Genomic DNA, 11466 nt, shown 5'->3' with positions numbered 1-11466 from the left:
CCTCATCCAGTGAGAAAAGATACTTTTATATGATATAAAACTTACTACTTTCATTTTCTCTATATATTTATTTTTACTAAAAATCTTTAAAGTGTATAATATATAAAAAATAACCTTAAAACCCACCCACCTTTTTTCTGGGAACTGTGGTTTTTTTTGGCCCTCGGTCCCTGCACACATTCCTGTTTAGCCCCCAGTGACAAAAGGTCTGGGCAGCTCGTGGCAAGCCATGCAAAATTAAACTATGAGGATCGAAATAAAGATCATAATTTTGACAGTTTTATTTCTTCCAAATACAAAACCAATATCAGAAACTTTCTCTCAATAAATAGACATTTGATTGACTGTTGAATGTAAATTACAATAGTGGAACAAGTTTTATGGCATTTACTAAGAATTTAAGTTTAGGTCACAGTTGTTTTTAGGATGCGAGAGGGGAAAATGCAGAAAATGAATGAATGTTGGCATATTAGAAATGGATGGTCTCATCTTCTGATCCAGAAAAAGACTTTGCTGACCTCGTTTTGAACAGTGTATGTTCCAAGACTCTGGTAGGTTTCAGTAAAAAAGAAAAAAAGTTACCGTTTGAATTCTGAAACATTCCTCTGTGGTTCTGAATGGAAATGAGTTATGGGAATTCTTGGTGATCTTTGGGATAGACAAGAATGTTAGGCACGTATTGACAGAATGTAATTACTTTTCCGATGCACACCAACCCTTGTGTATTTAATAAATCAGGCTGGTGTTAAGAGGACAGTATGTAAGCAGTTCTAGATCCGTCCATCAAAATATCTTATTCATTGTTTACTACCACATAAGACAAATTGGGCACATTTTATGCAAGTCTAAAGTTCCTTTTTCACAAAAAAAAACAAAAAAAAAAAACAACTTGGCTCACTGAGATGAACACCTGAACTACAAAGCTTGATACTGAAACAAAAATCAGTGAAATGCAAAATAATTCCAGCTCCAAAAAAAAAGGAACTGTAAATCTGTTGCAACTACGCATTTTATTAAATCTTCCTGGTGTGAAGATCAGAACCATTTGTGGCCATAATTTAGTTGTCTAGCTACTGGTGCTTGTATTTTATCCAAGCCATTTCAAGCTGACTGTTCATCCATAGAGCCATGGCAAGGCTAACCAGGCTGATGGTCATTTCCATCCTCATGCCCATGAGCAGAATACAAGCCAAATGTCTTGGAGTTTGAGAAGCAACCTTGGATCCTCTGGATTCCTAGCCTTTATAGGATATGCAGTGCAGTTTGGGTATTTCCAGTCCTTTCCAGGTGTTGTGCTACAGCCCATGGGACAAGCTATGAGTCTTTGAGCATACTGATGCGGGCAAAGATTTTCAGTGCAGGACCAAGTTTGATGTTCATGGTGCTCATGAGATGGTCTTCTTTCAGTAGCAGCAAAGCCTGGCCATCGATTTCCTGAGCACGAAACTCTTCGGCTATTTCCTGGCAGCCTAAGGGCAGAAAGAGAGGTTCTGGGTTAAAAACTGACTTCACAGACCATTATGTTACATATGGCTTTGAGGATCAGTAATGAACCACAGTATGGAGCAAGTGGAATAAGGGGTGCTCCTGCCTGACCGGAATGAAAACGTGCAGCCAGAAAGGCCATTTTATGGATAAGAACGGACATCCCTGCTCTAGCCGATCACTAAATGTTTTAGTGCCTGCTGTGAATATCTTTGCTAACAAGGTGTTTGGGTGAATCAAGGCAAAACAAGATCCAACAAACAAATAATACAGGCAAGTCTTATCACATCTACAGTTCACTCATTTTTTCTATGTACTCGAAGGTATACTGCACTATCATACTGCATTATCATGTAACATTATTTGTATTTCGTCCATTTCAAGCAGCCCTACCACTGCCTTTAAGATTTTCTCTATTCACTGCTAAATTGACAACCGACTCCATTTAAAGAATAGATTTGGATAAATTGGACTCCTTTTTATTTTTCAAATAATACATTTCTCAAATTTAAAATATTGCAATGTAACTTCTGCCCTATATCATTCAGCCCTTTTAGTTTTCTTTCTTTGACAAAGCAAACATTTGAAAAGAAACCTAGTGAAACATCACACTAGTCCAAAGTGACAGGCCACAGCGCTGAGGTCTCAGTGGTGCCACAGCCTACCTGGCAGAGAGCAGATAAACTCGTACACATCCTCCACATTCCATTTGGCAGGGTCACTGGGCATGAAGTGCTGCGTAAGGAGAGGCAGCTCCCTGCTGTGGCTCTCTCCATGCTCAGACCCCCTCTCCCTGCGTAGCAGCCGTTGGGCTCCAGAGCTGGCCACAGACAGGGGTGAGGGAGGCTCTTCATAGCTGGACATGTCTGAGCACTGGGTGGATTCTCCATGACTCAGGTGGGAGAGGCGTGGGGAGGATACTGACCCCACTATGCCTGTGTGAGTGCTGTGATTCTGGAAGACAGGAAGAACAAAGTGAGGTCAAAATCAGGTAGTGGAAAATTCTACTGAGGAAAAAGTCAATGTGCTTAATACGCCTTACTTGTTTTTTGGCCTCTGAACTTGTACTGTGGTGACTGTTATTGGAGACTTTTTGTTTCTTGGGGTTCTCAGGAGTGGGCCGTCTTGGAAAAAGACCTATCCGCTTTGTGCATCCCACGTTATACCTTTAAAGGAAATACTGGCATGAGTTAACAACCCATAGCAAATACTCAAAACATATGAACAGCATTTGGTTATCATGTTTTACAGAAAACTATACTTAAAGTTCTCCTATAATACCTCTTTGCACATACTGTAGAACAAAACCGCTTTGATCTTTTGAAGTTGTAAGCAAAGTCTACTTTTCCACACAGTTCGCAGGAGAGCGTCGGCTCCTCCTCCTGGTTCTTTAAATCTGTAGGAGCAAATTCAAGAGTTTTCACAATGAAAGAGAAAAACTGATTGCTTGAGCTTAACCATGGCATTGTCAGTCATTCTCAGCTTCAAGCTAGTTAAGCTTTGAATGTTACATTTATTTAGAATAACCAATTTACAATCAAGTGGTTCAATATCTAGTCATGTATGCCTCCACACACCTTGCTGTGAGAGATCTTCCATCTCAGAGTCTGCTGTGAGAGTGTCATGAGCCTTTTTCTCCAGGTCTGAGTAGAACTGCTGCTGTTTCTGCTTCTGAAGGTTCTCAATCAGCAACGAAGGCCGTTCCACCTAGAATGAGTCAAGAGATGTTATATAGACCCACACAAGACTAAAGGCCCACTCACTGAGTGAAAACTGCTCCATTAGGGCCTTTCATGTATTCTCAGATGTTACACTACTGTTGAAACTTCCACTGAAGTTTAGCAGTACAAATTTTAACTGTCCACTAGAGGGAAGTGTGTTTCTATAGACAAAAAGCTCTGGCTAAAAATAGGACTTGTCTGACCCTACACCAACCCCAGACACAACACAAACATGCACAGACGTGCGGCTTTTAGTCTCAATACTAAACAAACCCTGTCAGCATCATGTCATTCCCAATCTCAGTACCCAATGCAACAGCAACATGCACAGAATCTGGACTTACTAAGGATGTGTGAGTGGACTGTGCTATGAAGACAGGAAAGAGAAGCACTCACAGGGAAAGGCTCTGCTCCCTCCTGGATAACGAATCCCTCAATGACATGAGTGAGTATCTGGGGCTTAACAATTGCTTGGGGTGTTTTGCTCTCGCCATTTTGAGGAGTGCTGCCGGTCACAGTGGGCGCACTGTTCCCATTGCCCGAGGTCATGGCTGGAGGGAAGCCCACACCTGGTTTAGCATTCACACACCGTGCAGCAGCTGGGCCTGCGGAGGGGACAGCATCCATCAGCAAGGGCATCAGTGGGGACATTTCTCCACGGCTCAGATAAAAAAGGCTTTTCCCAACAGACTAGCCCAATGAAAGCTGAAGTGCCTTCACGTCTGGCTGCTGAAGTAAGTTGCTTTCCAGCTCTAAGATATCCACACCTCACATACATCTGATCTGGAATGAAATGTAGACTGTATCTGCACAGAAGAGCCATCAAATTCATCCCAAATAAATCTGCAGACTAAGATGATAACCTGCTAACCCTACTACACTCACGCGATACAGCGTTAGTTCCTCAGAGCAACTTCGAGACCTCACATCCACAACAACATGCCCAACGGAGTCTATTTCATAGACCAGGTATAGTCGCTGAGATTAACGGTACTACAGAGTTATTAAAAGGTCCCCTTGTGTTCTTCTTAACGGTGAAGAATCCGTAAGTTCGGCGGGCTCAGTCGCAGCCGCGCTTCCTCGTTTAAACGTGTTTACGCCGAGAGCGCTCGCGCTTCGACTGTAAACAAGGCTAAAATATCTGCGAATCGAGCCGCTCGCCGTTAGCTAACTTAGCTACCCCCTCGCCTTCCCGTTTCCCGTCAAGCCAGGGAGCGAAAGGAAGTTCGGAACTTTATCCGTTTGACCAAAGTTTTATCCAAAGGCTCACTCACGTACCGCGGGGACCTCACAATAGTCTGCAGCGGGCAGAAGAAGAAGCACACGCCTTTGTTCCGCTCGGCGACTCCTCCGCTCGGCTCGGGGTCCTTCCTCGCACTTTCCAGCGCCAAGACACTCGCAGGCGGAGCGGAAAGAAGCACGCAGAAAACCCAAAGCTCTCCCGGAACTCCGTTCCGTTCCTCGGAGCTCCCGTGCTCGCCCGGCAGGCGAAGCAGCCCGAGCCGAAGCGAAAAGTTTCAGGGGGTTCGGGTTCGGCGGAAAGCGGAGCGGAGCGGTACGTGCGAGCGACAGCGTGAGGCGCGCGCGCGCTCCCTAATCCTCTTTGTACGGGGGAACTGAAAAGGAAACAGCGCGCAGTCGCGAGCGGCGTCCCCGCACTTGGAATTCTATCCAATGGAAACGCAGGTTTACAGCCGAGCTCTTCTATGATTGGTCGAAGCGACTTTCAGCGGCTCCATGACAAACACACAGAGGCAAGGGGGAGAAAAGCACACGCACGCATTAAAACGGCGTCTGTCTGGGGAGAGACCGACTTGGAAGAAGTAATGTTGACTTCAGTTTATGCTCACAGATTAAAACCCTCAAATGTTCTGGAAATGCTCAAAAGCGAATACTCTGTAGCCACGTGACTCACTGACCACTTTCTGTTTTTTTTTTTTAACCTAAGCCTGTTAAACCCCCGTCCCCATTTCAACCCTTGGACCTGTAAGCTACGGTTACAGGGGAGTCGCTCTGAATGCTGCATCTCGCTGTGAATTTATATGACTTCGGTTTGTGCAGCAAACGTAAATAACCAGTAGTCACTTGGCGATGACATGTCAACAGGAAAGTCTGCAAACACAGCAGAGTAAACCTTAAAGGATCATTCAAAAGGTCTGTATAATTAAGTCACTGAGGTGTAAACAAAGTCATTCGGGGTGGTTTAAAGCGAAATGGCTCATTATAGAGAAACCTACCAACTTAGATTTCTTTACAGTGATGGGAATAGGAACCAGGGGTCGCAGTGGCTACAACGCGCCTGAACCTACACGTCTTCTGATTTTTTAATATGTAGTATTTTTCTTTTGGGGGCTATTTTGCCTTATAACATTCTGCGTGTGCTCCTCTACTATGAACGGCTTTTAAAAGACGCATTTCCGGACAAAACTTTATCTTAACTTGTGCACCAGGCAGAGTATTCTCAGCCATTTTAATACATTTCTATGAGGGGTCTTTTAAAGGTGTTAAATATTTCAGACATCTGGTTCCTATCATCACCACTGTAAACAATTCTGACTCAGTACATTTCTCTGTAATGGGGCATTAATATCAAACCACTTTAAGTGGCTTTGTTTACGTCTTAATGATTGACTTATACAGAATTTTTGAAAAATCAGTGGAATTCCCCTTTAATCTATATGATAGATATTAAAGTCTGACATTGACTACAGGCCCATAAAGGGCCATTAGAGTAAGTCTAATGTATTACTAAACTATTTAAATTAGCAGTTTACAAAAAAAATGTAATTTGCATAATTTTACTTACCCCAAATACAGTCGAACTGCCAAGTTTGCACCAGAGCACCACGGCAAACGCAGCTAAAAAATCGATTACTTCCCAAAATCGTTTTGCCATGTAGCCAAGTGACAAGCTAAAGAAGCAAACTTCAGGCACCCAACATGCCTTGGCTGATCGACTATATTTGGGGTAAGAATGTAATAATGTGAATTAGATTTTAACCCAAATTCATTTAACCCACTGTATCAGTCAACTATAAACACTGCTGCTCTTTAACTGTACACAATATTGACTGAAAAATGTTATCAGATCATCTATTGTCCACTCTAAGAATAGGCCAGAAACAAATGTTTTGATAAACGGGGTCTTGGGTTCCACAAAGAGACAAATAGAAAGCTAGAGTGACACAGTATATGTATGGAAACTCTATCCAGCAGGAGATATGAAAGGCTACTCAATCCCACACTTAGCAGGTGGGAGTCGAAACAGCAAAGCTTGAACTCAGTCAGATAAAGTCACCTTTATGTGATGCTGCTTTGCCTTTGGTAACCCTGGATCTTTACATTTAATCATTATTATTAATTTGGCTTAACTGGTCTTCATTTGGCATCTTGTGGAATACACTTTCTGTTTAGTATGCAAGGTGCACAAGTCTTTTTATGTCACCTTTCAAATGAAAGCTTTAATAATGACGAAGCCATACTCTGAGAATTATATCTGTTTTTTTTCCCAACTTGTTAATTTTATTCTTTATCTTCTCTAAACCTGAACTTGACTCTCTTAGACGTAAATCCTTTGTTTCAGTATGAGGCTGTAGAGGCCTTGCTTATGGAAATATCCAGCATGTTTTCTTTCTGACGTGCAGCCAAGAATACAAAAGTAAGACTTATTATACATCCATACATACAGAGAAGCAGAAGCAAGATAGAATAGGCTTTAACTGACAAAAACAACGCAATATTATAAAGGCATATCAATCCCTCACACTGAGTTAGCTGCTCTGACCCATGCATTTCAGGCCAGCTTGACATGATTTATGGTTTCAATGGTTTAATTGAGCTCACAACAAAACCTCTCCAGACTGTGCCCTAAAAATGCATTTAGTACCCATTGCTTTCATAAAAGAGTAATTGATCATCATTCATAATTGAATGTCTGAGTGGATAGGCCTCAGCCACACCTGCCAGACATCTAGAGTGTGTCCACCTTTATTCCTCTAGCCCACTGGGAATAACAAAGCTGCGCCCCTCGCCTCTAATTATGGCAAAAGCTGTCACATTCTAGCAAGTGCCTGGACTGGACAATAGACACTGGGGCGTGACAGATCTACTCTTCCGCTTGAGGGGAGAGATAAAGTGGGGATAGCCTTTGTGTTTCGGCTGGCAAGCCTACAGATGGCAGTGACACAGTGGCCACTGTGCTCCTGACCATTTAGACTAAGCTTGGCAGTCAGACAGAAGTTTGGGCCTGGTGTTTAGGCTGGAACTGTGCTTTAATCGAAATTAAGGCCTTTCAGAAAAATGGGCCATGTTTATCAAAGTTAATGAAATGATTGTATTTTTGAACTATACTGTCTTTGCAGATTGGAAATCTTTTAAGCATCATTTCCTAGTCAGTAAATAATCTCTACTAATCACGTTCAGACAAAGTTGCAGGCAGTCTACCTCACATAGATGAAACTAAGCAGTAAGTGAGGAAATGGCGGTACCTTCTGAGTGCTCTGTCTGACTGTGGTCAGATTGCCATTGTTCTGTCCTGGCTGGCTCTTCTGTAGGTAAGGACAGCAGCTGTTGTTCACCTTGGACACGGCAGTCTTCTACGGCTGCTGGAGGAGGATTCTTCTCCTCAGCATCATCCTGCACAGCCGTAGCAGTCTGAAAATTGGCATCAGAAAAGGACAAGATCAAAGAGGAGGACCATTCATGGTGGAGAGGTACAGACGGAGTGTTGTACACATGATCCTGGTTCTTATTACCATCACTGTAAAAAAATCTGAGTCGGTAAGTTTTTCTACAATTGACCATTTCATCCAACCAACTTGAATGACTTTGTTTATATATCTGATTAATTATGATTTTTTTAAAATTGCCCTTTTTGGTTTTAATGAGCATGAATGTAAAGCAATTTTAGCAAGAATCGTCTATTCTTACTAGTCCATTCTACCGGAAGCTGCACCCAATTTGAAGAATGGCTGAAAAAAAAGAGTTATGAGATTTTGACATGACAGCAACAACATGTGTTTTATCTTCTCTTACTTGGGCTGGTGGTGGCTGAAACTGGAGACTGACGGCTGCTATCTGCACCTGTTTGGCTTTGGTGGAGCTCAGCAAGGGAGGCTGCCTGTTGTGGGCCAGCACCTGAGGAGTCACAGTGGAGTGGAAGACAGTGGCCTGCTGGCAGGGAGTGGGTGCTTTGGGCAGCACGGAGATCGCACAGTGCTGGCCTGCCAGGGCAGGCTGTATGGCCACAGTCTGCACGGTTTGGGCTTGGGGCTGAAGGCAGGGCTGGATGGAGGCTGACTGTAAGAGCTGGGCTTGGCTTCTCTGAGACAACTGGGACTGTTGCTGGATCACAAACTGCTGCTTGTGCTGCTGGAGTAGCTGGTGGGTCTGGATTTGTGTGTATGCTGAAACAAACAGAGCCATTGTACGTGAGCAGTCTTATTAAATGGATGTCATGTTTTCAATTTAAATGAATGAAGTTATGATTCACATGAGCTGAATGGTACTGAAGGGTGTCAAAACAAAGCACGACTGTTTTAGGTCACAGTATACAGACATACCTGGGAAAATGGTAGCACACTACTGGCAGCTGTAAAATGACTATAGACTATTAGTTGAATAACGTTGTACTCAAAAGAAAACCTTGTATCTCCATTTTTGATGTTTTTCAGTTTTTACATAATTTGGGTAAGGGTAATGCCAGTTACCCTTTACATTGTATGTACATTTCATGATGAACAGACAAACAAATGACCTAAAATGAAAAGTCTGGTTCCTTTGACTTACATTAAAAGTATTTTTTTTCTCTCTCCTGTAAAGTTATCATTTTGGAGATACGATGTTTTCTTCCAGTAGCAGTGATATGCAATGTGTAGCTCAGTAGACTGAACACATGAGAAATTGGACGTGGAAACACGTGGCTAACACATCTGAGTAATGAATTCAGGGAGCTAATAAGTCAAAATTCTTGATCAGATTTCTGTGACATTTCACTGGCTGGGTGCCTTGTGGTATCTCTCAATAGGTTCCAGCTTGTTCAGAATGAGAAAGCCTGTGTGGTTACACAAGAAGAAACTTTGGGTGTTACTTTGGGTGGGTCTTATTCAGTTTTCACTGGCTTCCTGTGAAGTTCCACATTGACTACAAGGTCATCTTATAGCATTTAAAGCTTTGGCTGAGCTTCAGCATATCTTACTGATCCACTGAAGCATTATAGCCCATCCAGACAAGCTGAGGGAGGCCTAGGATCACTTCCAGCTCAGTTGGTGGAAGACTGTTTTCTATATAGCTCCTAAACTCTGGAGCAGCATTGCAGAGAATAATAGAAATGCAAGCTGTTTTTAAACCCAGATTAAAACAGATTTGCTTAGGGCACCATACACCTAGAAGTATTGTGGCTCATTTTCACCTGTTCTTTGTAACTGTGTTTTACTTATACACTGTAAATCACGTTTGTAACTGAGATCTTATAACTAAAATGAAAATAGCTTTATAGGTAAAGATGTATTATTATTATTATTATTATTATTATTATTATTATTATAAATGTGTGTTAGCAGTCAGATTTAAGTTTCCAGTCAATATAAAATGCCTCCAAACCAAAAGAACTAAGCTGCCAAACTAAAAGAGCTGATCATTATGCCTGTAATCAAAAGTTTTTGCTGCTGTTGGTAAACATCTGGCATTGACACAAGTGTGATAGACAAACCTCAAATTGCCTCTGAGGTTACTAACCAAGAACATTTTAGATGAACACCTTAGAGCCTTCTAGAAGGTGAGGTTTTGTTGTGGTAGAGGTGTTCAAAGAGCTCTATTGTTGCAGCACCAAACACCAGCTAACCAGTTGCAGCAGTTCCTGCTTGAGGTTTTACCAGAAGGCAAAAGAGTAAAGCTGTCTAATGCCATAAAACGACTTGTTCTTGGCGCCCTCTTTGACTTCAAGCAATTTACATCCGTCTCAGCAAGAAAAATAAAGCCTTTTGTTGTTTTTCTAAGATGTTAGCATCTGACCTGGCAAGTGAAAGTCCTCAGTGTGAATACACTAAAACCAAGGCTGAGCATTTGGTGCCGTATTCTAAACCCGATGCCTGTGGGATCCCCTGAGGAGGTGGTTTCGTTGTTCTAGCAACTCAGCAGTGCAGGCTATAGGTTAATGGGTTCGTTTGGCATAGTTTAGTTCTCAACTTTTAGAGGCATATAGCCTATCTCTCTCATCTCTGGTCAACGTGAAGCGGCAGGAGTTTTGATGACTAAATCTGAGAAAGCCACATTACCACTTCTGCTCCTCAGTCATGCTCCGTTAGCCTTTGTTGTGGTATATGAATGGAATGTTAACCTTCCCATTTCTGAGTAACCTCGAGAGATAAATCTGTGGAGTGAAGTCGTGCCTGAAACCATATTTTAGTGAGGCTTTCAGTTTTCCATCTTCTTAATGAAAGATTTAATGGTTACCTTTGCCATTGACTGAAGGGTCTTCTAATAAGAAAAAAAAAAGGTATGCAGTGAAAGCATGAACAAAAATTTCTATACGCAAGTAGGTGAGACTCTATATGAGCCTCTATAATTTGATGGTTGTTTGTGCTGTGCTATACCTTCCAAACTTTGATATAGGATACTCATATTTGTCTGCTACAAATAAATAGTGTAGAAATCTACTGCATATTTAATAAACAAGCAAGACTGTGTAAAAAATGTTTGACACAGTTCTGTTGTTACAACCTGCCACTACCCACTACTAGTGTAGATCGTAACAGTAGGTGAAGAGTTTTTGTAAAGGACAATTTTATTACTTTCTCTATATTTTTCTTAAAAGTCAAAGCAAGAGACAAACAGGAAAAGCACTGATACTGAAGCTGTAAGTCTACACCAAAATATAAACTAAGAGCTTCATACTGTGTATGGTTGTGTTAGTTTAACCTCTTATTCTCCAGGGTATATTTTGGTTTTTCTATCTGAATGTACGTGACCAAATCGCAGGCAAATTATTCAGTAACTACATGAAATAATTGCCCATTTTTATTTATTTTTTTGGTAAAATCTCCCCTCAAATTAAAAGAAAATGTGTTTTATGATCATACACATATTGCTATATGCTTACAATTTACTGCTGAAAGCCAAAAGTCCTTAATTTTTACAGAGTAGATCACTGAAGAGATGGCATCTGTTTATAATTGATAACCCAGATTGTGGAAAAATGGGTCGACTTTCAGTAGAACAAAACATTTTTTAATTTCATTACCCATCTATTTAACTGGAAAGA

The 11466-nt window shown here is 41.7% G+C and overlaps 1 protein-coding gene across 2 annotated transcripts in view; it reads right to left on the bottom strand.

Moving 5' to 3' along the window:
• Positions 1–257: 257 nt before the first annotated feature.
• The window catches only part of phc2a (polyhomeotic homolog 2a (Drosophila)), a 51276-nt gene continuing 40067 nt past the window's right edge, over positions 258–11466 (bottom strand). The window contains exons 8-15 of one of the 2 annotated variants that reach the window (XM_017709634.2): positions 8241–8611; positions 7694–7859; positions 3603–3811; positions 3063–3192; positions 2767–2881; positions 2528–2651; positions 2151–2439; positions 258–1469 (exon numbers count right to left, since the gene is read on the bottom strand). In XM_017709634.2, coding sequence (XP_017565123.1) covers positions 1315–1469; positions 2151–2439; positions 2528–2651; positions 2767–2881; positions 3063–3192; positions 3603–3811; positions 7694–7859; positions 8241–8611 — 1559 coding nt within the window. In that variant the 3' untranslated portion in view covers positions 258–1314. Of the gene's footprint in view, positions 1470–2150; positions 2440–2527; positions 2652–2766; positions 2882–3062; positions 3193–3602; positions 3812–4484; positions 4837–7693; positions 7860–8240; positions 8612–11466 lie in introns of those variants that run through there. The other variant, XM_017709641.2, reaches the window with a different exon arrangement.

The sequence above is a fragment of the Pygocentrus nattereri genome, chromosome 9 (genome assembly GCF_015220715.1).
Source record: "Pygocentrus nattereri isolate fPygNat1 chromosome 9, fPygNat1.pri, whole genome shotgun sequence".
NCBI classification, from domain to species: Eukaryota; Metazoa; Chordata; class Actinopteri; order Characiformes; family Serrasalmidae; genus Pygocentrus; species Pygocentrus nattereri.
This window is presented reverse-complemented; position numbering and strand designations above follow the sequence as displayed.